The following is a 26,798-nucleotide window of genomic DNA, read 5'->3' on the forward strand; positions in this document are numbered from 1 at the left end:
TGGAATTTAATGCGGGCAAGTGTGAGGTGTTGCATTTTGGAAGGACGAACCATGGTAAAGTTGGGAATGGAGGAGTGCTGTGGAACAGAGGGATCTGGGAATACAGATACATAATTCCCTGAAAGTGGCGGCACAGGTTGTGAAGAGAGCTTTTGGCATATTGGCTGCCATAAATCAAAGTATCGAGTACGGGAGCTGGGATTTTATGGTAACGTTGCACGAGACATTGGTGAGGCCAAATTTGGAGTGTTGTGTGCAGTTTTGGACACCGAACAAAAAGAGTGCAGAGGAGATTTACTAGGATGTTGCCTGAACTGGGAAAAGGTTAAACAGGTTTGGACTTTATTCCCTGGAGTGTAGAAGAATGAGGGGAGATTTGAGAGAGGTATTTAAAATTATGAAGGGGTTACAGAGTAAATGTAGGTCGGCTTTTTTCCCATTGAGGGTAGGTGAGATACAAACCAGAGGACATGGATTAAGGGTGAGAGGGGAAAGATTTAGGGGGAACTTCTTCACACAGAGTGGAGGGAGTGTGGAACGAGCTGCCAGCTGAGGTGGTGAAGGCAGACTCAGTTTTAACATTTAAGAAGAACGTGGACAGGTACGTGGATGGGAGAGGTTTGGAGGGCTATTAACTGGGTGGGACGAGGCAGAAAAATGGTTCAGCACAGAGTGGAAGGGCTGAAGGGGCCGGTTTATGTGCTGTAAAGTTCTGTGTAAAGTTCTCTGAAAGCAGCAGAGATTTAGCATCATGTCCATTGCAGACATGTGGATTGTTCAATGTTCAGCCGTTCCCATCCCAACTCGTGCGATAATTTCCTTAACCTGTTCTACGAGCTTCCAAAAACATTTCGACCATATTAATTGCTGGGAATACACCAGGTATCAGTCTTCGATGTGCGGACCTTGGGGTTGTGGTAAATGCACACAGGGCTCACTTCAAAGGCAACACCTTCTCCCGGATTCAATCCCTGGCACGGAGCAGTGGCAGAGCCCACAGGTTGTGTGTGCTGGGGGAATACCACTGATTACGACAATTTGAAGTGTAAATGGCTCCCAGCTCCACACCACTCCCAGGAGCAAAGCCCTCTGCTCTGGGCTCCACCAGTACCCAGTTCCAAGTCAGAGGCCGTGTTTTCAACACCCTTTCCAGGGCAGCTACCATCTTCCATAGGACTAGGACCCAATCAACCCGCAGGCCAAAGCTCTTCCATCAGGGTTGGCACCAGGGTCCTTCACCAACCCGCCCCCCACCCCGCCCCCACCACCAGCCAGAGATCGAGGTCTATCCTCCCAGGACTGTATCTGCCCTCACCTGCCGCAAGATCTCGTTGAGCTCGGGTTCCACCTGCGTCTTCTGCTGGAAGACCAGACAGGAGAGCAGTGACACGATCTCCTCGGGCTGCAGTTCCGTCAGCACATTCTCCATCACCATCTCCGTCACAAGCAGCTCGTGGTTACTGATCTCACAGGCCACTCGGCCCTTCAGTTGCACCGCACAGCTGCTGTCAAGGTACTGCGACCTCTTCAGCACCTGCTCCAGCGATGGAGGTGGGGGGGGCGAACAAAGGAGGGGAGAGGGCGAACAAAGGAGGGAGGGGGGGCGAACAAAGGAGGGAGGGGGAGAAGGAGGAAGGGAAGGAGGAACGAGAAAGGGAGGGGGGAACGAGGAAGGGAGGCGTGGGGGAACGAGGAAGGGAGAGTGGAACGAGGAAGGGAGGCGTGGGGGAACGAGGAAGGGAGGCGTGGGGGAACGAGGAAGGGAGGCGTGGGGGAACGAGGAAGGGAGGCGTGGGGGAACGAGGAAGGGAGGCGTGGGGGAACGAGGAAGGGAGGCGTGGGGGAGCGAGGAAGGGAGGCGTGGGGGAACGAGGAAGGGAGGCGTGGGGGAACGAGGAAGGGAGGCGTGGGGGAACGAGGAAGGGAGGCGTGGGGGAACGAGGAAGGGAGGCGTGGGGGAACGAGGAAGGGAGGCGTGGGGGAACGAGGAAGGGAGGGGGAACGAGGAAGGGAGGGGGAACGAGGAAGGGAGGGGGAACGAGGAAGGGAGGGGGATCGAGGAAGGGAGGGGGATCGAGGAAGGGAGGGGGATCGAGGAAGGGAGGGGGATCGAGGAAGGGAGGGGGATCGAGGAAGGGAGGAGGATTGAGGAAGGGAGGGGGATCGAGGAAGGGAGGGGGATCGAGGAAGGGAGGCGTAGGGGAACGAGGAAGGGAGGCATGGGGGAACGAGGAAGGGAGGAGGATCGAGGAAGGGAGGGGGATCGAGGAAGTGAGGGGGAACGAGAAAGGGAGGGGGGAACGAGGAAGGGAGGGGCAACGAGGAAGGGAGGGAGAACGAGGAAGGGAGGGGGAATGAGGAAGGGAGAGGGGAACGAGGAAGGGAGGTGTGGGGAAACGAGGAAGGGAGGCGTGGGGGAACGAGGAAGGGAGGGGTAACGAGGAAGGGAGGGGTAACGAGGAAGGGAGGGTTAACGAGGAAGGGAGGGGGAACGAGGAAGGGAGGGGGAACGAGGAAGGGAGGGGGAACGAGGAAGGGAGGGGAACGAGGAAGGGAGAGGGTAACGAGGAAGGGAGGCGTGTGGAAACGAGGAAGGGAGGCGTGGGGGAACGAGGAAGGGAGGCGTGGGGGAACGAGGAAGGGAGGGGTAACGAGGAAGGGAGGGGGAACGAGGAAGGGAGGGGGAACGATGAAGGGAGGGGAGAACGATGAAGGGAGGGGGGAACAAGGAAGGGAGGGGGGAACGAGGAAGGGAGGGGGGAACGAGGAGGGAGGAACAAGGGAGGGTGGATCGAGGAAGGGAGGGGGAACGAGGAAGGGAGGCGTGGGGGAACGAGGAAGGGAGGCGTGGGGGAACGAGGAAGGGAGGCGTGGGGGAACGAGGAAGGGAGGCGTGGGGGAACGAGGAAGGGAGGCGTGGGGGAACGAGGAAGGGAGGCGTGGGGGAACGAGGAAGGGAGGCGTGGGGGAACGAGGATGGGAGGCGTGTGGGAACGAGGAAGGGAAGCGTGGGGGAACGTGGAAGGGAGGCGTGGGGGAACGAGGAAGGGAGGCGTGGGGGAACGAGGAAGGGAGGCGTGGGGGAACGATGAAGGGAGGCGTGGGGGAACGAGGAAGGGAGAGTGGAACGAGGAAGGGAGGCGTGGGGGAACGAGGAAGGGAGGCGTGGGGGAACGAGGAAGGGAGGCGTGGGGGAACGAGGAAGGGAGGCATGGGGGAACGAGGAAGGGAGGCGTGGGGGAACGAGGAAGGGAGGCGTGGGGGAACGAGGAAGGGAGGCGTGGGGGAACGAGGAAGGGAGGCGTGGGGGAACGAGGAAGGGAGGCGTGGGGGAACGAGGATGGGAGGCGTGTGGGAACGAGGAAGGGAAGCGTGGGGGAACGAGGAAGGGAGGCGTGGGGGAACGAGGAAGGGAGGCGTGGGGGAACGAGGAAGGGAGGCGTGGGGGAACGATGAAGGGAGGCGTGGGGGAACGAGGAAGGGAGAGTGGAACGAGGAAGGGAGGCGTGGGGGAACGAGGAAGGGAGGCGTGGGGGAACGAGGAAGGGAGGCGTGGGGGAACGAGGAAGGGAGGCGTGGGGGAACGAGGAAGGGAGGCGTGGGGGAACGAGGAAGGGTGGCGTGGGGGAACGAGAAGATTGGGGGAGAAGACCAGTTAGAGGATTGGGATGGAAGAGCAAGACATCTCCATTTCAGCCCTTCATCCCAAATAATCCCCTCCTCACAAACTGCACACCCCAACCCCCATGGCTGACTTTCGATGCTGCACATTCTACCGAAACTCAGATGAAGCTTGTATCCAGCCCATCCTGGCCAAACTCAGCACCTCCCACGCCATCCTGTCCAAACTCAGCACTGCCCACCCCAACTCACTGGTCATGCTTCCCTCCCCAGACTCCCTTCTTCCCACCTCATCCTCTAGTGTGCATCTCCCTTCCCCAGCCTCCCACCTTGACTTGCTGCTGCTTGTACCCCAAACCCCATCTCTCCTCTCCAACCCCCTCCTTTACGCTGTTTGTAGCACCTTCCCTTGTCATTCCCCAACCCTCAATGCTGCTTGAATCCCCCTACTTGGCCCCATCCTCAACTCAGTGCTACTTTTATCCCTTCTCCCCACCTTGAACACACCCAATATTGATTTGCTGCTCATCCTCCTCCCTCCCTGGAACCCTCTCTGCCCCCCAACCCCATACCTCCACTCGCTGTTCATTCTCCCCATGGACCCCTCCCCCTCTACACGTCCCCCAAACCCCATTCGCTGTTCATCACCCCCGCTTTGCGTCCTCCCCGCACCCCCTCACCTCTACCCGTTATTTGTCCTCTCCCTCCCCGCCCCCCATCTCCGCTTGCTGCTCGTACCCCCCCCCCCACCCCCGGACCCTTCCCCCCCCCACGCCCTGGTCACCTCTACTCGCTGCTCGTACTCCGGTAGCAACATCAGGCTCTGGTCTGACACCAGGAAGCGCAGCCGTTCCAGCTCGTCCTTCATTGTCATCCGTTCGTGCATCCGACCATACTGAGGGAGGGGGGGAGGGGGTCAAACAGGGTCTCTGTACACCTAACACCCCCAACCATTTCTCAGTGTTTCCACATCCATCACCCCCACCCTCATCACCCCTTCCCTGGGGTCTCCAGGGTCCCCGTCACCCTCTGGTTCCGCTCTTCACTTTCTACCCCTGTTTCCTCTTCTGTTTTCACCCCTCTGTTTACACCAGTCTGTTTCCACCCCACTGTTTCCACCCACCTGTTTCCATCCCACTGTTTCAACACCAGTTTCTACCCGTTTCCACCCCTCTGTTCTTTCCACCCCTCTCTTTCCACCCCTCTCTTTCCACCCCTCTCTTTCCACCCGTGTTTCCTCACCTCTATTTCTGTCCTCCTCCCCCTTGTCACCCATTACCCAGGGTCTCTGTCCCCCACTACTGAGGGTCTCCATTCCCTCCCCCACTACACCAGGTCTCTGCCCCCCCATCACCCACTACCCAGGGTCTCCGTCCCCCACTACCCGGGGTCTCTGTGCCCCTCCCCATCATCCACTACCCTGGGTGTCTGCACTCACCTGCCATCACCTTCATCTCCATGCAGGGTTTCTGTATACTCCCTCCCCACAATTCTATCAGCTGTGGTCTCCACAACACCCCCAATGACGAATCTGGATGCCCGCGGTCCATATACTCGTCCCATGGATCCTTTCAGGGCAGGACCCCCTGCCCTGGTCAACCTGCCTGTCACCTCCCACGGGGAATGGGCAATCAGGGTAACAGGGTGCCTCTTTCTCTGGATTCTCAGAAAGTAGAGAAGGGCAGGCGGCAGGGGTCCGTGGGGTAGAGGGAGGGTCAGGCAGCGGGGTAAATGAATGGCAGGTGGTGGGGGTCTGTGAGGTGAATGAGTGGAAGGTGGTGGGGGTCTATGAGGTGAATGAGTGGCAGGCGGCAGGGTCCGTGGGTGAATGAGTGGCAGACAGCAGGGGTCCATGAGGTAGAGGGAGGGACAGACGGCGGGGGTCTATGTGGTAAATGAGTGGGTGGCGGTCTGTGAGGTGAATGAGTGGCAGGCGGCAGGGTCTGTGGGGTGAATGAGTGGCAGACGGTGGAAGTCTGTAAGGTAAATGAGTGGCAGGCAGCAGGGGTCCGTGGGGTGAATAAGTGGCAAATGGCGGGGGTCTGTAGGGTAGAGGGAGAGGCAGGCGGTGGGGGTCCATGGGATGAATGAGTGGCAAGGGGGTCTGTGCGGTAAATGAGTGGCAGGCATCAGGGGTCTGTGATGGGGGACAGGCACACTGCAATACCTCGATGGCGAACTTGGGGCTGTGGACACAGGTGAAGCCGACCAGCGTCTGCTCCAGGCGGCGTGCCCTGGTGTAACCATCCACCAGATCCAGGTCCTTCAGCTGCAGTTCACTGACAGGGTCCAGGCTGGCAATGCCTTCAGGGCTGGCTTCGGCCAATCGCAGCAACTCCTGGGTGGCAGTGGTCACCGAAGCTCCAGGCGGATCGTTCCTGCAGGAATACGGAGCACGTTACAGGCTACCTCTCACCAGGGGTAGGCTGACCCTGACCTCCATTCCATATCACGCACCCTCGGAATCCTCGAACCACCCTAAACCTCAAAAGCCATCTCCAATTTGCAGACCTTTGGCAGTCCCGTCTCCAAGGGAAGAAAATGCCTCCCTCTATCAGACCCCCTGCTCTGGAAACTTCGACCCAGAACAACAATGTCCCCACCGCCCCCACCATTCCTCCCATCAGGACTGGGCCAATCTGTTTTCCCTTCCTACACTGTACGATCCAGTGATCATTAGGGGAAAGCAGAGGTTGAGAGGGTGAGCAAATTTAAGTTCTTGGAAGTCACGATCTTGGAAGATCTTTCCTCGGCCCCCCAGCACATATGAATTTTTTAAAAACATAGACATTCAGCATGGTAACAGGCCATTTCACCCCACGAGCCCTTGCTGCCCAATTATACCCCTGGTAAGTTTTGAACGGTGGGAGAAAACCGGAGCTCTCAGAGGAAACCCACGCATTCACGGGGAGAACGCACCAACTCCTTACAGACAGCACGGAACTCGAACCCCGGTCCGGTCCCGATCGCTGGTGCTGTAAAGGCGTTGCGTTAACCACTAGGCCAACCACACTGCCCTTCACTCACGGCATCGTGAGGAAAGCATGTCAGCACCGCTACTTCCTCAGGAGTTTGTGGAGGTTTGGTATGACATCGGAAACCCCGCAAATTTCTACAGAGGTGCGGTGGAAAGAGTGCTGACCAGCTGCATCACCGTCTGCGCGCAAACCCCACATCAGAGGCAAAAAACCCTCTCCATCGTTGAGAACAGACCCACTACCACTGTACCCTTCTTCCTGCTCCCTTTGGCCAACTAGGATGGGAGTGGGGTCTACTCCATCACCCCCCTAGTACCCTGTCTCCATCGTGAACCCAGTAAGCATCAGTCCATGTCAGCTTGGGTCACTGTGCACTGGTCTTCACCTCCTAACCTGGAGATTCTGTTTGATTTCAATGACACAGATGAATAATTGACCGTATTTGTGTAATCGTCAACACCATGTAGTCGACCCCCACACACCTTTTTTTTAGCCTACCATCATGGGAACTGGAGAGGGAGACTTCAACCGCCCTTTAGACAGGTAGAGAGGAGGAGAGACGAGGTCTATGGACACAGGTCCTTGACGGACACAACATGACCACCGACCGGGAGCATGGAGGAGGGTGCAACCGACCCCAGACTGTTACAGACACTGACTGGGAAGTGAAGTTAAAAACACACACCTGGAGAAAAAAAAAGTCAGTGTCCTTTATGTAAAAAAAATACATCACTGACATTTCGGGCTTGAGCCCTTTATGGGAAAATGTTGGTAGGAGTCTGAATAAAAAGGTAAAAGTGGGCTGTAGGAGGAGAAGCAGGGTTGCAAAGGCAGGAGCTGATAGGTGGGAAAAGGAGGGAAGGCACAGCAGCGATCAAGGGGGAGGAGGGATCCTGTTGTAAGTGCCTGAAATTCCAGAGTATAATGTGTTGGATGCAGAGGCTGGTGGGGTGGTAGGTGGGGATGAGGGGAATCCTGTGTTTGATGGGTCTAGGGGCAGAGGGGGGCCAGGGCAATGGAGGAGATGTGGGTGAGGGATGAGTTCATGGTGGTGGAGGGGAAGCCATGTTTGTGGAAGAAGGCAAAAGGAAGGTCTGGACTAGAAGGAAGACTGGGAAGTAGAGAAGGTTTACAGACTCCAGCCGGACAGATTGACAGGGGGGCTAGAAGGTGAAGTGGAGGTGGGGGGGGGGGGGGGGGTGGTTTACAAACCCCAGCCTTGGACAGACACTGACCAGTACAGGTGGAGAGTGGTGGAAGGGGTAAGGGAAGGGGTTTTACAAGTCACTGATCAGTGGAGCTGAAGGGGTTACAGTCCCCAGCCCTGATCAGACAGACAAACACTGACCAGAAGCAAGGAGAAGGGTTTAATGGATACACTGACTGGAAGCAGAGATGGTTTACAGACCCCAGCCCAAAGGAGAGTGGGGCTGGAGAGTAAAGTGGAAGGAGAAAGGGCTTACGAACCACAGGCCTGGACAGACACTGAACAGTGAAGGTGGAGGGGAGGGGGTTTATGCAATCCAGCCCTGGTCATACACACTGACACTAAGCAGTGTGGCTGGTGGAGGGGGAGGAGGGTTTAAGGACCGCAACCTTGGACAGACAGATCGACACTGACCAGTGAGGATGGGAGGGAAGGGGAAGCGGGTTTACAGACCCTTGCCATGAACAGCCAAATGGACACTGATTAGTGGGATAGGAGGTGGCGAAGGGGGGGGGAAGGTTTACAGACCCCACCCCTGGACAGGCATACGGACACTGACCGGAAACGGGGGATCTGCCTCTTCTTGAAGTCATCAATGATTCTGTCAGTGTTGATGCGCAACGTCTTCACGGTCACACTGCCCAGATCCTCGGGCCCCAATTGCTCCACCGTGTGGCCACAGGGTCCTGGAAGTCAGAGGTCACTGCTGGGGTCAGTCAAGTGCCCATAACCCCAACCATACTCCCTCAGGCCATGCACCATGGCTGTCCTGCCCAACCCCACCTTCCTCCTCCCTGCCCTCTGCACCGATGAGTTGCCCCATCCCCTCTCCCTTTTACTGACAACCTCGCCCCTTCCTCCCCCATGAATTTAGACATCCATACAGCACGGAAACAGGCCATTTCAGCCCAAGTGTCTGCGCCATCCAATTTACACCCCATTAACCTACACCCCACAGTACATTTTGAACGGTGGGAGGAAACCGGAGCCCCCCCCCGGAGAAAACCCACACGGACATGGGGGGAGCGTACAAATTCTTTACAGGCATTGCGGGATTCGAACCCCGGCCTGGTCCTGATCACTGGAGCTATAAAGGCGTTGCGCGAACCACTACGTCAACTGTGCTTCTGCAACATTGTCTGGACTCAGAGAAGATTTGGAAGGATGTTGCCAGCACTCGGGGCCTGAGCTACAGGGAGAGGTTGAGCAAGCTAGGGCTTTGGGCACAGGATGATCTCACACAGATGTACAGACATGAGAGGAATAGATCAGGTGAATACAGAGCGTCCTTTGCCCAGAGTAGGAGAATTAGCAACCAGAGATCATAGGTTTAAAGTGGGGGTGGGGGTGGAAGGGGAGATTTAACAGGAACCTGAGGGTCTTTTTCCTGGAAACTACCAAGGTTCACGATGGAGACAGGGTATTGGGGGTGGGGGGGTGGGTGGTGGGTATGGAATCGGCTGCCAGAGAGGTGGTTGAGGCAGAAGCAGGTTGAACCTCTTTAATCCGGCGACATTGGGACTTGGCCATTGCCAGACCACATAGGAAATGGCAGAAAACAGAAATTGACCCCGAAGGGACCCCTCCATGTAAACATATCAAAGGTAGAACAAAGCTTAAAACAGGTTTGAAATTAGTGCCATGCTTTTATTGCGCCAGCGATCGGGATGTTAGTACAAGCTCGTTGCAGACAGCGCAGGACTCAAAGCCCGGTCCTGATCCCTGGCGCTGTAAGGTTGAACCTGCCGCCATTAGTACAAACTCGTTACAGACAGGGCGGGATTCGAACCCCAATTGCGGCAGATTCGACCTTTACAGTGCCAGCGATTGGGACTGGGGTTCGAGTCCCGCGTTGTCTGTAAGGAGTTTGGACAGATTCAAAATGCGCTGGATCACAGAGCGCCAGATAATAGAGGTTCAACCTGTACTATTGCAATGTTTAAGAAACAAATGGACAGATACGTGGATCAGATGAATTGTGTACCCACAAAGGCCAGGTGGGACTAGTGTGAATAGTATGGGCCAAAGGGCCCGTTTCTGCATTGTGCAACTCAGTGCCTCACCTCCTCTCTGCTGGTACTCATGACTGTCCAGCCCAACACCCACTCTCCCCCAATGACTGACCCACACCCGCAACCTGTGCCCGGATATGTGTGGTGGGGGAGGGACACCCGTGACCTGGGTGTGGCAAGCATCGGTAATATATCTTTACTTCCCTGCGAGACCCTCCAGCATCGTGCATGTATTTAATAGATCACTCATGCCCTTGGTGAGTGGTGGTGGGTGTGGTGAGGGGGTTGGGGGCTGGGGGGGGAGGTGTTTCTTCAGACTCACCTTCGGGCAGAAAGAGCTTGTGGGTAAGGAGTTGTTGAGGAGTAGGAGCTGCCGAGGTCTCCTGCACCTCCTCCTCCTCTCCCTGTCTCGCCTCGCACAGCACCAGGGTGGTGAACGATCGTCCGCCGGAAACCTGCGGGGTGGAGGGGGGGGAAATAGAGCCAAGATCACGGCCCGCCATCACCCTCGTCCCAGTCCTAACACAATGTGAGGGCCCCCGACTGCACCCTTAACCCAGGTAGATGGCAAATTTACCCCTCCATGAGTTTCCGGTCTCCTCCCCCCCTCTCCCTCCAACAGCATATGGGGTTGGTAGGTTATTCGGGCACTACAGGTAGTGTATCATAACAAGAAACTACCGCAGCAACACTGCTTCATCAGAGTAATCCCCACCTTCAGCTCTGTCTGTGCGGAGTTTGCATGCTCTCCATGACTGCCTGCATTCTCCCCTGGGGCGTTCTGGCTTCCTCCCAGATCCCAGTGATGTGCGGGACTCATGCGCCAATCGGCGGCTCCGAATCAGGACTTAACTTTGGGAGCGCCGCCCATCAGCCCTCACGGATGTGTGAGGAATGGCTCCATGGGCTGGCAGGCCAGTTTCTCTCGGTTGACCCAAGGACCACGTCTGAGGCTTGGAGGTCACGCTGACCGAGGGCAGATTTCCATTCCGTGTCTATCTCTGGCCGAGTTGCTGGATCTGGACTAAGTTGACCGCTGTGGCCGGTCACCAGCCTACTGAGAGAGACACAGACCTTGGGCGCTCTGTCCATAATTTCCCAGTGAGCAATCAAACACTGGAAGCAGGCGAGGTCTTCCCACTGGGGGAAGTTTCACAGTATCCACATGTACTTCAAAGCCCCCCCCACCCCCCCTCGTCCCAGCACACCTGCAGGATCACTCCCAGGGCGTTCCTGTGCCGCTGGGTTTTGACCACCACCACACGGCCAGGAGACAGAGCCTTCATCCCAGCCATCGACTCCAGGATCTTCTTCTGCAAAGCAACAAGAGCAGGCAGGGGGTTAGAGGAGCAATATTGCTCACAGCTTCCCTGTCAACTCCCTCTTGCATAGACACTGGCTTACCCAGTTAGACCCCCCTCACTCAATGACACAGCAGCCCCAAACTTACCCAGTCAGTCCAAGGCACGCATCTCCCTCCTTCACTGCCAAAGCGGTCCCAAACTGAACCAGTTAGACTGTGGCACTTATCTCCCTCCTTCCCTGACACAGCGGTCCCAGACTTACCCAGTCAGTCCAAGGCACGCATCTCCCTCCCTCCCTGACACAGCGGTCCCAAACTTACCCAGTCAGACTGTGGCAGTCACCTCCCTCCCTCCCTGACCCAGTGGTCCCAGACTTACCCAGTCAGACCGTAGCACTCGCCTCCACCTGATTCATCAGTCCTGGTCTTGCCTATTAAGGGTGTGGCCCTCAGTACTGTCAGCTCCATCCTTCATCCAATTAGCAGGTGGCACTCAGCTCCATTCTTCCCCGGTCCTGCACATACCCAACCAGGGTATGGCACTGCTCCCTCCTTCACTGACACAGCGGTCCTGCACTTACCCAGTCGGGCTCCAGCACCATGCCCCAATCTCACCAAGGCCAATAGCAGAGTGATGAAAGCCTCAAGTCCTAACCATTGGTTATGTATCTTTACCTTTGCTATATAAAGTAGGCAGTTGGACCTGCTGAACTTCTGCAGAGCAGAGTGAGCAGGAGAACATAAGAAATAGGAGCAGGCCATTCGGCCCATCGAGCCCTGCTCCACCATTCATTGAGATCATGGCTGATCTGATGATGGGCTCGTCTCCACCGATCTGACTTTTCCCCATATCCCTCAATTCCCCACTATGTAAAAATCTATTTAACCTCATCTTAAATATATTCCCTGAGGTCGCTTCCACTGCTTCGATGGGCAGCACATTCCAGATTCACCTCCCTCTGGAAAAAGCAGTTTATAGAACATCTTGATCTTGTGCCGACCCATATATCCCTTCCTATAAAAGCCCCCAATGTTTCAGCCTCCACCACCCCTAGCCAGGCATTCCAAGCCCCCACAACTCTCTATGTAAAAAAAACTTACCCCTGACATCTCACCTAAACTTCCCTCCCTTAATTGTGTACATGTCCTCTGGTGCGTACTGACTCTGCCTGGGGAAACAGGTGCTGGCTGTCCACCCGATCGATGTCTCTCATAATCCTATAGACCTCTATCAAGTCTCCTCTCATCCTTCTACGCTCTTAAAAGTCTCAACTCTGCTAACCTTGCCTCATAAGACTTGTTTCCCCAATCCAGGCAACATCCTGGTGAATCTCCTCTGCAACCTCTCCGAGGCTTCTACATCCTTCCTATAATGAGGTGACCAGAACTGAACACAATACTCCAAGTGTGGTCTTTGATTTGTAGAGTTGCAATGTGATCTCTCTGCTCCTGAACACAATCCCCCTATTAATAGAGCCCAGCATCCCATGGGCCTTCTTAACTATCCTCCTCATCTCCATCCTAAGTCTACTACCCTGAATCCTGAGGCTATGTCCCCTAGTTCTGGTCTCCCCACACCAATGGGAACAACTGACCCACCTCTATCTTATCTATGCCTTTCATAATTTTATGTTTCTGTAAGATCCCCTCTCATTCTTCTAAATTCCAGTGGGTACAATCCCAGACGACTTAATCTCTCCTCATAGGCCAACCCCATCATCTCTGGAATCAACCTGGTGAACCTCCTCTGCACCGTCTCCAAAGTCAGGATGTCCTTCCTCATGTAAGGAGGCCAGAACTGCACGTAGTTCTCCAGATGTGGCCTCACCAGGACCTTGTACGGTTGCAGTAGAACGTCCCTGCTGCTAAATTCCATCCCTCCAGCAATGACGGCCAACGTTCCATTTGCCTTCTTGACAGCCTGCTACACCTACAAACCAACCTTCTACGATTCATACACAAGCCCTCCCAGGTTCCTCTGCATGGCCACATGCTGCAATTGTTTGCCATTTAAGTCAAAAAAAATATCTCCTCAACTTGGAAATACCCTTGTGGTCCATCATTGTGGCTGGGTCTCCATCTCATGTCTGTACATCTGCGCGGGACACCTTCACCAGAGGATTGAGATGGCAGCTTCCCCCCTACCTGCTCAGGGAATGAGGGATGGGCATTAAATGCTAGCCCATCCACATATAAAACCCTTTACACCACCCACCCACCCACATGTTCATCCTGTGTTGTGTTACCCGTCGTATCAGAGCCAAACTTACCTGCAGTGAGGCCCGCGTGTAGAGAAGCTCACGCACGGTGATGTAATAGCTCTCGAGGTCGCTCAGCTGTCCAGTGCACTCCACCTCGAAGTTAGCCAAATGCCTGGTCAATTCCTGGATCTGACGCTCGTACGCCTGCAAGGTAAATGGTTCCTGGTTGAGAGAGACCTGCCAACAACCGCCCGCCCTCCCGCCCCCAACCTTTCCGCCCTGCAGGCGAGCGAGAGACTGCGGGTGGGACCTATGATGGGATGGTTCCCAACATGGGACTTTGAATAGGGAAACAATTGTGAAGCAGGCATGTCAACTGTTCTACTTTCCAAGAAGCCAGAGAAGATTTAAGCATGTCGTTGGATACTTGTCAACACCTCGGAATGCAAAAGACTGCAGAAAATGGCAAACCTACCCAAAACCATCAGACTGAAGGTATAGAAGCCTAAAGTGCAGAACCTCTAGGTACAATAAGTCTTATTTGCAACAGGTATCAGGTTCTTGAACCTCCCCATATCACCCCAAACATACACCACCGAAACTTCTGTCTGCACTATTGAAACAATTGTTTTTGCACTAACATCAATTGTAAAATAGTGTGGTAACATGCCTAAATGACCATCAACCAGAGGCACCCACATCAATAGTGATAGAAGTGTTTTGAAAGGCTGCCTTTGAAGCAGATCAACTCCTGTTCAAGTAATGACGTGGATCCATTCCAATTCACCTATCGTTGCAACAGAATTAGGGCAGATGCCATCCCACTGGCTCTACACAAACCCATGGACAGCAAAGGGTGCTCTTTATTGACTGCAGTTCCGAATTTAACACCATCACCCCCTCAAAACTGATCAGCAAACCCCAAGACCTGGGACTCAACACCCCACTGTGTAATCGGATCATGGATTTCCTCACCTCCAGACCCCAATCAGTGGGGATTGGTAAGAAAATCTCCTCCACCATCTCCATCTGTACCGGGCCACCACAGGGCAGCATTTTTACCCCCATGGTCTACTCTCTTTACTGTGTGGTTCAGTACGACAACAACACCATGTAAAATTCACTGACGATACCACAGTAGTCAGCAAACAGGAGGGAGATTGAAAACATGGATGAATGCTGCACCAACAACAACCTCAAACTCAACATCACCAAACCAAGGAGCTGATTGTTGACTTCAGGAAGGGTATGATCCAGTGATCATTGGGGGATCAGAGGTGGAGAGGGTGAGCAAATTCCAACTACTTGGGAGCCACTATCTCAGACCTTCTTTTGTGGAGCCAACACGTCTACGTCCTACTTCAAGAGTTTGTGGAGGTTTGGTATGATATCGGAAACCCTGGCAAATTGTTACAGAGGTGCAGTGGAAAGTGCGCTGGCCAGCTGAATCACGGTCTGGTACGGGGACACCAATGTCCTAGGTAGCGGATGCAGCCTAGGACATCATAGGCAAAACCTTTCCACACCATCGAGATCATCTACAGGGAATTCTGCCGTCGGACCCACACCACCCAGCATACGCTCTGTTCTCGCCGCTGCCATCAGGAAAGAGGTTGAGGTGCCACAAGACTCGCATCACCAGATTCAGAAACAGGTGCTCCCCCTCCACCATCAGATTCCTCAACGACAAATTGAGTCAGGGACTCATTTAAGGACTCAGACGTGCACTTTATTGCCCTTCTTTACTCTCTCTGTATTGCACAGTTTCTGTTATCTGTGTACAGTTCTTTTATTTGTTTACGCTGTGTACAGTTTATTTTTTGGACTACCAATTGGAGTAAGTGTCCGCAGGAGAAAGGGATCCCAGGGTTGTATGTGATGCCACATATGTACTCTGAGAATAAATCTGAACTCATGTGTGACAGAGTATATAGATGTATAGGTATGTTTTTGTGAGATAAATTGGGAAAGGTTCATTAGAATAGGTCACATACAAACACTTTAAAACAGATCTTATTTGAAATACTGGAGCTCTGCCCAATGCTAGACATGTCGGGCCTCACACCTTTTGCAAAAGCTTTGAAGAGTGCTCAAGGGACTTCACTAATGGAAGTTTGAGGAGGAGTCACGTGATGGAGTAGTGGCCGGACGGTGAACTCCAGCCCTCTCCAGAAAAGTCGGGAAAAACAAGAAAAAATACAAAGGCACAGAAATACAAGTTAAAGAAAAGTGAGTATAAAGGTGGAAAGAAGATGGAGACAAAAGGAGAAAAATCAAAATCAACGGAAAGAAGAGAGGAAGAGAAGACAACGGAGGAAAAAGGTGAAGGCCTTACCTGTCCGAAGAAGCCCGCTGTGGAGAGAAAACCCCACTACCTCAGGTCGGTAGAAAGAGAACTACAACAATGGCTCACAGAGCCGAGTAAAAATGCGCAACCGCGCATGCGCGACTCCTCGCGCATGCGCGATGCGCATACAAAAAAACACACCGACGGGAGGGGGGACCAGCTGGGGAGTCGATCTCCACAGCCGGCAACGACAGCTGCAGAACACCTGCAGCAAGAAGAGAACACAGAAGACAATGGAAACAAGAAAGAAGAGGAGGAAAGGGCATCAAAGAAACAACAGATGGCCAACCCAGAGGAAGAAGAAGAGGAAGAGTATGGTGAAATAGAAGAAGAAAAGAGAGGCAAGGTAAAGGAGGTACTTGCTCTTGTTAGAGGATACATGGAGTCATTTAAAGAATGGCAAACACAGGAATTCAATGATTTAAGAAGAAGAATAAACAACACAGAAAAGAAAATAAATAAAATGGATATGACCTTAACAGAAATGGGGAAAAAAATGGACAAGATGGAAGAACGGGCAATAGCAGCAGAAATGGAGGTAGAAGACTTAAAAAAGAAATTGGAGGAATCTAATAAAAAAACTAAAGAGACACAAGAATTACTAGCCCAAAAAATAGATATAATGGAAAATTATAACAGAAGAAATAACATAAAGATAGTGGGCCTTAAGGAAGATGTAGAAGGCAAGAATATGAGGGAGTTTATAAAAGAATGGATCCCTAAGGCCCTAGGATGTCCAGAACTACAGCAAGAAATGGAAATAGAAAGGGCACATAGAGCATTGGCCCCTAAACCACAACCACAACAAAAACCAAGATCTATTGTAGTAAAATTCCTAAGATATACTACAAGAGAAAAGGTACTGGAGAAGACAATGGAAAAAGTAAGAGAGGGCAACAAACCACTGGAGTATAAAGGGCAAAAAATCTTCATTTATCCAGATATAAGCTTTGAACTCCTAAAGAAGAGAAAAGAGTTCAATGCAGCAAAAGCGATTTTATGGAAGAAAGGATATAAATTTACACTGAAGCATCCTGCGGTATTGAAAATATTTATCCCAGGACAACAAAACAGACTATTCTCGGATCCAGAAGAAGCACGAAAATTTGCAGAACAATTACAAAAATAGACTGAGGGATGAAGACGGGTAATGAGAGCAAAAATTATCACGATTGATATGTATGTGGGTAAAGACAAAAATAGACTGAGGGATGAAGACGGGTAAGGAGGGTAAAAATGACCACGATTGATATGTATGCGGGTAAAGAGGTATAAGAGTGAATAGAGACAATGGGCATATGTGAAAATATCTGTAATTAGAGGAAAACATAGAAAGTATAGACAAGAATTAACAAGAGAAGGTAATGGAATAGAGAGAATAAGGAGGGAACTAAAAGAGTGACCTTTGTGACATATAAAAAACGAAATCTTTTCTGGGGGGGGCTGGGTGGGGGGAAAAGAGCGGTCACTGCAAAATCAGTTGACGCTTGCGAGTGGATTCGCAAATCCAAATGGAGAGGGGAGATGTGGTTGTCCGACAAGGGATAAAGGGCAACTCAGGAGGGGAAGGGGAGATTGGGGATAAAGAAGATAGAAATAGGAGAATAAGGAAAATGTTGGATGTTGTAGGAATGTTGTCTGGTAAAGAGTTGAAAATAAGAAAACAGAAATGGAAAAGGAGGAAAGGTAATGATGGAAAAACGGAAAGAGAAGATAAACAAAATATAAAATGGCTACGCTGAACTATATGACTCTAAATATTAATGGAATACATAACCAAATTAAAAGGAAGAAACTACTAAATTTACTGAAAAAGGAAAAAATAGATATAGCATTTGTCCAAGAAACACATTTAACTGAATTGGAGCACAAGAAATTAAAGAGAGATTGGGTAGGACATGTAACAGCAGCATCGTATAATTCAAAAGCAAGAGGAGTGGCTATATTAATTAGCAAAAATGTGCCATTTAAAATAGAAGAGGAAATAATAGATCCAGCAGGGAGATATGTTATGATAAAATGTCAGATATACTCAGAGCTTTGGAATCTACTTAATATATATTCACCTAACGAAGAAGATCAAAAGTTTATGCAAGATATCTTTTTGAAGGTAGCTAATACGCAAGGGAACATACTAATAGGAGGGGATTTCAATCTGAATTTGGATCCAAATATGGATAAAACGGGGAAAAAAATTAACAGGAAGAACAAAGTAACCAAATTTATAAATAAATCAATGCAAGAAATGAAACTTGTGGACATATGGAGGAAACAAAACCCAAAAGAAAAGGAATACTCATACTACTCGACTAGACATAAAACATACTCAAGGATAGACCTATTCCTGTTATCAGCCCACATACAAGGGAGAGTTAGGAAAACGGAATATAAAGCTAGACTATTATCGGACCACTCACCCCTGTTATTGGCAATAGAGCTAGAAGACATCCCTCCAAGAATGTATAGATGGAGACTAAACCCCATGCTACTTAAAAGACAGGATTTTAGAGAATTTATTGAAAAACAATTAAAAATGTACTTTGAAGTAAATACGGAATCAGTGGAAGATAAGTTTATACTATGGGACGCAATGAAAGCATTCATTAGAGGGCAAATAATAAGTTATGCAACCAAGATGAAGAAGGACTATAATCAGGAAACAGAGCAGTTGGAAAGGGAAATAATAAACATAGAAAAAAAATTAGCAATAAAGGAAGATACAACCAAAAGAAGAGAATTGGCGGATAAAAAAATAAAATATGAAACATTACAAACATATAAGGTGGAGAAGAATATAATGAAGACAAAACAGAAATATTATGAACTAGGGGAAAAAACACACAAAATCCTAGCATGGCAGCTTAAGACAGAGCAAACTAAGAAAATGGTCTTGGCAACAAGGAAAAAAGACAAACAAATTACATATAATCCAAAAGAAATTAAGGAAAACTTTAGAGAATTCTATGAACAATTATACCGAACCGAAAACGAAGGGAAAGAAGGGAAAATAGATGAATTTTTGACTAAAATTGAACTACCAAAACTACAAATAGAGGAACAAAATAAATTAACAGAACCATTTGGAACAGTAGAAATACAAGAGATAATAAAAAATTTACCAAATAATAAGACACCAGGAGAGGATGGACTCCCAATAGAATTCTACAAAACATTTAAAGACCTAATAATACCGCCCCTCCTGGATGTAATCAACCAGATTGATGAGACACAAAACTTACCAGATTCATGTAAAACAGCAATAATTACAGTGATACTAAAACAAGGGAAAGATCCACTCTCACCAGCGTCATATAGACCAATATCTTTGCTAAACACAGATTATAAGATAATAGCTAAACTATTAGCGAACAGATTAGCAGAACAGGTACCGAAAATGGTAAATTTAGACCAAACTGGATTTATCAAAAAAAGACGCACAACAGACAATATTTGTAAATTTATTAACTTAATTCATGCAGTAGAAGGAAATAAAGCACCGGCAGTAGCAGTTGCTTTAGACGCAGAGAAGGCCTTCGACAGAGTAGAATGGAATTACTTGTTCAAAGTATTGCAAAAATTCAGTTTACCAGAGAAGTATATTAATTGGATTAAAGCATTATATAAGGGACCGTTAGCGAAAGTGACAGTAAATGGACATGTATCAAAGCAATTTAACTTAAGCAGGTCAACGCGGCAGGGATGCCCACTATCACCATTATTGTTTGCGCTAGCTATAGAACCACTAGCAGAATCGATAAGAAGAGATAATAATATAAAAGGAATAAAAATAAAAGACAGGGAATATAAAATCAGTCTGTTTGCGGATGATGTGATAGTGTACTTAACAGAACCAGAACTAGCAATAAAAGAACTATATAAGAAATTGAAGGAATATGGAGAAGTGTCGGGATACAAGATAAACGTAAATAAAAGTGAAGCAATGCCTATGAATAACGCGGATTTCTCAAAATTTAAGGAGGAATCCCCATTCAGATGGCAAACGCAGGCAATAAGATACCTAGGTGTGCAAATAAACAAAAATCTAGGCCAATTATATAAACTCAATTACAATCCACTAATGAAAAAATTACAGGACGATTTAGAGCATTGGAAAGAGCTACCACTAACACTGATAGGAAGGATAAACTGTATTAAAATGAACATTTTTCCAAGGATACTATACTTATTTCAGGCATTGCCAATACAACTGACAGAAAAATTCTTCAAAGAGTTAAAGAAAATAATAAGGAGATTTTTATGGAGAGGGGGGAAACCGAGGATAGCACTAGACAAATTAACAGAATGGTATAAACAAGGAGGCTTACAATTGCCAAACTTCAAAAATTATTATAGAGCCGCACAATTAAGGTACCTATCAGATTTTTATCAAACAAGGGAAAAACCAGACTGGACGAGACTAGAATTAGATAAAATAGGGGAAAAGATACCTGAACACATATTATATAAATGGGACGAAAAATTGGTACAACATAGAACTTCTCCAGTATTACACCATCTCCTCAATATATGGAAGAAGATTCATGTAGAAAGAAATAAAATAAATTACCAAATACCAAAACTAATATTGACGCAAAATAAGCTACTCCCTTTTACAATAGACAACCTTGCCTTTAGAAAATGGGAAAAAAAAGGGATTAAAAGAATAGAAAATTGTTTTTCAGGAAGTAGATTCTTATCCTTTGAACAAATGAGAGATAAGTACAATATAACGGGAGATACAGCGCTGGCATATTACCAACTGAGATCCTACTTGAAAGATAAATTAGGAAGCAACTTGAGTTTACCAGAGGGAAGTAACCTTGAATATGTGATTACAGATACAATGTTAATCAAAAGATTTATAAAAAATATGTATATTAAACTGCAAGAAAAGGAGAATGAGGAAACAAATGGTAAAACTAAACAAAAATGGGAACAAGATTTAAATATAAAGATAAAAAAGGAAACATGGGAGAAGTTATGCTCTGGAACGATGAGAAATACAATAAATACGAGGCTGCGTATGATACAATATAATTGGTTACAAAGACTATACATTACACCGCAAAAGTTAAATAAATGGGACCCAACAGTATCGGATAGATGTTTTCGATGTAAAAAAGAAAGGGGAACAACAATTCATGCAATCTGGACATGTGAGAGAGTAGAAAAATTTTGGGATGATCTCAATCAGATATTAAATAAAATAACAGAAAACAATATACCAAAGAATCCAGAGATCTTTCTCCTAAGTAACATAAAAAATAAAGAATTTGGAATTGACTTGGAGGATGCACAAAAAAGATTTGTTAAGATAGCCCTAGCTGTAGCAAAAAAATGTATTATGTCAACCTGGAAATTGGAAGATAATTTGAAAATACAACAATGGTATATAGAAATGAATAAATGTATTCCATTAGAAAAAATAACATATAGTTTAAGAAATAATATTGAAATATTCGAACAAGTATGGGAGCCTTACATTAAATACAATAGCGAAAACCTACCGGGAACAAACATTACCTAAGTTGATGGAAGGAGAAGAGAAGAAAGGAATGGACTCAGTAGAATTTCTGGTGTATTTTTGTTGAATGACAACATTGTCTAACTGAATTAATGCAACCTAGATTGTATAACTAAAATGGATGAGGGGGGGGGGGATGGGGGGGTGGCTTGGGAGGAGGGAGGGGGGAGGGAGAAAAAGTCACTGTAAATGTGTGGAAAAGAAAAAGTGTATATCATGGCTATTGTGATTTATGGTGTGAAAAATAAAAAATTTAAAAAAAAAACAAAAAAAAAAAAAAACTAATGGAAGTTTGCAAAACGCTACAGATGAAAGATCTTGTTGGAGCCACATATTATCTGGAGCTGTTCTGAGAGGGTCATGTGGTTTTGCAAGAAGAGAGAGTCAAACAGGCTTTCTCTCAGAGAGAAAGAGAGAGAGATCACTTGTACAGTGTTTACAGCCAACAGAGCTGGGACTGGAACAGGACAAGCTGGCAAGCCCGTTTGGAAGTCGGCATGGTCAAAGCCCTTGTGGTTCATGTAAGAGGAGAAGACTAGCTGTCTGTTTCACTTGGACTAAGAGAAACAAAAAAAGCACTCTGTGGTGACCTGAAAGAAAGAGGTTATCACCTGGAGAACCCTGAAGGAGCAAGTTTTGTCAGCAAGACACTGGAGTGGCTGATGGAAGTACATCAGTTGTGGATGTCCTGGAAGAACAAATCTCTCTCTAAAAACTGACAAGAACCTTCCTGAGCGGTAACCATTTACCTTTCAAGCACCGAAGCCTGGTGAACTTTATAAATGTTAAATTCTGTGCACAGTGTAAGAATTGCCTGCAACCAGTAAACTTGGAGGAATGAGGTGAGATTGGAATGTGAACCAAATAACTTTTCTGAATGTACACACACATTACATATACATGTGCTTAGAATTAGAAGGGGGTTAAGTTAGGTTAAGTAAGTCAATAGAGATAAGTGTGATTCTGTTTTCATGTTTAAAGATATTTAAAAGCAACTTTTGATTAAGTAACCATTTGTCTTGGTGAATTTATATTGCTGCTGGGTTTATAATTCCTCTGGACTCGTAACACATAAAAATGATTTAAAAACTCTCTTATCAAAATGCTCCCTCTCCACCACCAGCTATCTACTGTGAACAGTTTCCACCAACCAGGGGAAGAGTGCGCTTGTTAAAATAATTAGCCATGACGGAGTCAGATATCGAAGATTCCCCCCCTGAACCACACCCCTCACCACCTCCTGATTCTCCCTTCAGCCTGAACAATGGGTCAGTGTTACTCAAATGGGTCCGTGCATTTTTGTCCAATTTTACTGAAAGAGGCTTTAAATTTAAAACTATGTAAACACAACTCTGACACGGAGCCACTCAAAACCAGTGCACAAGACGCTCATGTCCAGTAAGAATGAACATACAATACATAAATTTTAATTATATATACATACAAGCATAAGCAGGGATAACAGGTGAGACCTACACCTGTATGCTTGTCTCACGCACACACACACACACACACACGGAGATGGACCCACACAGAACCACACATACACATGCCCACGTGTAGATGGAGACACACACACACACACACACACACACACACACACACACACTCTCTCTGAGTGGGTGAGGGAGCAGAGCGAGGGGCATTTTCTGTTACCTTGGTATCCTTGCGGGTGTGGAACTCGGAAAAGCTGCGTTTCATCACGTCCTCGACACGAAGCGCTTCCACCCGCAACAGGTTGAGGATCATGGTGTAGGTCAGGCGGAACTGCGACTGCAGCAGCGTGGGTTTCCCCTGCAAGCGAGAGCAACAGAGAGGGAGCCTGCCTCAACCCTACTGCGCTCTGCAGGAACCACTGGGGAGGAGGGGGGGGGAAAATGACAGAGCTGATTCGGTACAGCCCGTAAGCCAGCAAGATCTGTAATGCCGGGGAGCCGAGTCTCTGTGACATTCTACTTATGGATTACACTGGGTAGGGGACTGTTTCTGCTTCTCCAGGGGACCTCTGGACATTGGGGCAGTTGTCGTCTTCAGCTGAATTGCAAGGAAGGGTCAGGAGGTGGCAAGATTCAGGCAGGGAAACGGGATGTGTGTGTACACAACCTGTTGAATCTGACTGCTGATTCACCCAGGGGTCGAGCCCACTAGAACAACCGGTTCCCAGGATCTGAGTGGGAATGGGGGACTGACTCCAACCTCTTGATGATTACACTGGACAAATGAAGATTTTGCTTCCTGAAGACTGTGGGTATATTTTATGGATTTTGGATTGCCAATCACGAAAATCACCGTGAAACTTTCCTTTCACGCATCTGTTTTTTTTAAGATATAACCTATTTTTGTGATATCCTGTCATATTGCAAGTTTTCAAGCACTGAAAATTCATTTTCTGCATTCACACTTGGACTTCTTCCCTGCTGATCTTGGTGTCCTCAGTGACGACCACGGAACAAGGTTTCACCAGGACATTGCAGCCGCGGAAAAGCAGTATCGGGGCAACTGGAATCCATCCACGCTGGTCGACTATTGTTGGACCCTGACATGAGAGGCATCAGATGCTGAGTACAAATGAAAATCAGCGGCAAAATATTTTAGGTCGGTTGAACTAAAGCAATGTGTCAGCATTATGATGCAATTAAACATGCTAAATTCAAGAAAAGTTAATTTAACATTTCTCCGACTTCTTATGAAATACAGCAAATCAGAAATTAGCTTTGTGTTCATCTTGAAGTGGTCTATCGTAAACCCCAATTTTCTCTTCAGGAAGCAAACTTATTGAAAATATTTTCTGTCCAGTGTTACCAGTCCCTCCCCTACAAGCAAGAGGGTCTGCGCTGCTTACCAACATCATCTTATGGAGGTCAGCCATCTCGTGGACCCCGGCCTTGCAGAGGATAATAACTGTCCCCGTGGTGTCCAGGCCTCGCCTCCCCGCCCGGCCAGCCATCTGAATGTACTCGCCTGCATCACACAGAGGGATTGGAGCAGAAGAAGTAAAGCATCCAGTCAGAGAGCGAAGGTCACGCGAGGGTGGGCAAGACGATCGTTTATCTCTTTCATAATCATTCGCTAGCTATTACAGTAAAATTCAAGCAATCGGCAAAAAAAGAAAAATTGAGGAAAATTAAATAAGAATAAAATAAGAGGTAAAAAATAAATTAAGTTTAAAATTGTAACAGTAAATGTTCTCCTAAGTAACACATAAGCCTTGGGTGGAGATGGGTGCAAACACTCAGCTGGCGGAGGGCCTTGGTTGTGCTTTGTTCGAGGCAGCTGTTTGGATAAAGATCCATTAATGGCCTCATTTGGGACAGTTGAACAAGAGGGTGGTGAAATGGACTTCACCCCAGTGTCGTGTATTAGCCTTATTGGGAGACAAGTTATTTTAATCAGATGGAAGGACGCTGTCCTGCCCACCCATAATCAATGGGTACTGTGATAAGTATATAGATACGTTTTTGGGAGATTAATTAGGGCAAGGTTTGTTAGTGTGGGTCACATACAAACACTTTAAAACAAATCTTATTTGAAATACTGGAGCTCTGCCGCATGCTAGACACATCAGCTCCACAGCTTTTGCAAAAGATTTGAATAGTGTTCAAGAGACTTCACTAATGGATTGTTGTTTGCAAAAGGCAACAGATGAAAGAGCAGGCTGGAGCCACTGCTGTCTGAAGGAAAGCTTGCTGTTGTAAGAGGGTCATGTGATTTTGCAAGCAGAAGAGAGAGAAAGAGAGAGAGATCAGTTCTACAGAGTTACAGCCAGCAACAGCAGCTGGGACTGGAAAAGGACAAGCTGGAAAGCATGTGGAAAACCCCATTTGGAAGACAGGTTGTGAGTGCCAAGTTCAGCCTGGTCAAAGCCCTTGTGGTTCATGAAAGAGGAGAGGACTGGCTGTCTAATGTTTCACTTGGAATGAGAGAAACGAAAAGGTGCTCAGTGGTGACCTGAAAGAAAGAGGTTATCATCTGGAGAACCCCGAGGGGGCAAGTTTCGTCAGCAAGACACTGAAGTGCCTGATTAAGAAGGAATCTGTTGTGGATGTCCTGGAAGAACAAATCTCTCTGAAAACGGGCAAGAAGCTTCCTGAGTGGTAACCATTTACCTTTCAAGCACTAAGGTCTGGTGAACTGTACAAATGTTAAATTCTGTGCACAGTATAAGAATTGCCTGCAACTAGTGAACTTGGAGGAATGAGAAGTGAGATTGGACTGTGAACCAAATAACTTTTCTGAACTTACACACACATTATACACACGTGTACTTAGAATTAGAAGGGGGGGGGGTTATGGGTTATGATAGGTTAGTTAAGTTAAGTTAAAGTGTGCTTCTGTTTTCATGTTTAAAGATAATTAAAAGCAACTTTTGTTTTAGTAACCATTTGTCTTGGTGAATATCTCTTGTTGCTGGGTTTTGGGGTCCTCTGGGCTCATAACAGTACTCTTAGTTAAAAAAACAAATAAAAAATAAAAATATGAAAAGAAAATTAAGTTGTGTGAATTTCTTTTGCCGGTTGGTTGAATTCTGGATAACAGGGATTTCAATGTACTTATGCAGATGAAAATAAACTCGTATTCTCATGCCTGGGGTGGAGGCTGGGGGGGTGGGCGGAAGGAAGAGAGGAGGAATGTAAGACAAGGGGGCACCATCTGGAGAAAGGGGAGGTGAAGTTTTGAAGAAGTGGGTACTGGTAAAAGTATGGAGAAGGACATTGGGGAGAACATCTGCAGATCCCAGAGATGGGGCACTTGCTTTTAGTCGGATAAGGTGTGGAACAGCGGGTCTCATTAGCAGTGGCTCAGAGTGCTGTTTTATGCAGGCTTCTCCCAAGCCATCAATCGTTTCTCTCCCCAACCGTCAGCACTACTCAAACTGTCACCCACCAACTCACTCGCACTGGAGGAAGGATGCGGCTGCTGGAGAGAAGAGTGCAGCGATTCACTGGGGTGCTGGCTGGAACGGAATGTTGCGTCCACTTTACTCTCAATATGGGGGTGCGGTGGGGGGGGGGGAGTGACTTTATTCTCATCTATATCGTGATAGGAAGAGCAGTGAACTAGAAAATGGCAGCATTTGTGTTTGGCTGTGGCCTCAAGGGGTGGCAGACTCTGGGGGCTGCAGCGGGTTGGCGCAGGGCACCAGTAATGGAGGAACCCCGGCTCACTGAGAAGCAGAGGAGACACCCCCAAGGATGGTGGAGCAGCAAGGGGCCTCTGCGGCTGAGGGGCACACACAGGCGGCAGGCCTATCGGCGACTTGCGGGCGGGGAACCCACACGCGCAGTGACTCGAGGCCAAAGGACTTGCGCCGGGCTGCTCGTAAGAGCCAGGAACCGGGATTCGAGAGGACGCTGAGGGTAAAGGAGGGCTCCCGAGAGGCCCTGGGGGCTGATGGCTTCCTTGTTGTGTCAGAGGTTCGGATCTGGGCTCGGGTTTGCGGTGGTTTGAACTGAACTGGAGTCTGTGCGGCTGCAGAGGTGACGGGAGGGATAGAGGCAAATCCACATTCGGGGGGGGTGGGGGTGTAGGAACATTCTCTTTTACTTGTCTTCCTCTCATTGCAAGGGGTGCCAGGCAATGCTAACGCTAATGGCGAATCTTTATC

At 48.6% G+C, this 26,798-nt stretch overlaps 1 protein-coding gene across 5 annotated transcripts in view; it reads right to left on the bottom strand.

The window, feature by feature from the left end:
- Window positions 1-26,798, bottom strand: part of skic2 (SKI2 subunit of superkiller complex) — a 71,493-nt gene that overhangs the window by 2,512 nt on the left and 42,183 nt on the right. For all 5 annotated transcript variants that reach the window (XM_069919589.1, XM_069919590.1, XM_069919588.1 and 2 more), the window contains 9 exons: window positions 24,036-24,154; window positions 22,850-22,987; window positions 13,392-13,526; window positions 11,027-11,131; window positions 10,141-10,273; window positions 8,366-8,492; window positions 5,789-5,999; window positions 4,406-4,516; window positions 1,316-1,534 (listed from right to left, as the gene is read on the bottom strand). In XM_069919589.1, the coding sequence (XP_069775690.1) occupies window positions 1,316-1,534; window positions 4,406-4,516; window positions 5,789-5,999; window positions 8,366-8,492; window positions 10,141-10,273; window positions 11,027-11,131; window positions 13,392-13,526; window positions 22,850-22,987; window positions 24,036-24,154 (1,298 nt within the window). The remainder of the gene's footprint in view (window positions 1-1,315; window positions 1,535-4,405; window positions 4,517-5,788; window positions 6,000-8,365; window positions 8,493-10,140; window positions 10,274-11,026; window positions 11,132-13,391; window positions 13,527-22,849; window positions 22,988-24,035; window positions 24,155-26,798) is intronic.

The sequence above is a fragment of the Narcine bancroftii genome, chromosome 2, assembly GCF_036971445.1.
Source record: "Narcine bancroftii isolate sNarBan1 chromosome 2, sNarBan1.hap1, whole genome shotgun sequence".
Taxonomy (NCBI): Eukaryota; Metazoa; Chordata; class Chondrichthyes; order Torpediniformes; family Narcinidae; genus Narcine; species Narcine bancroftii.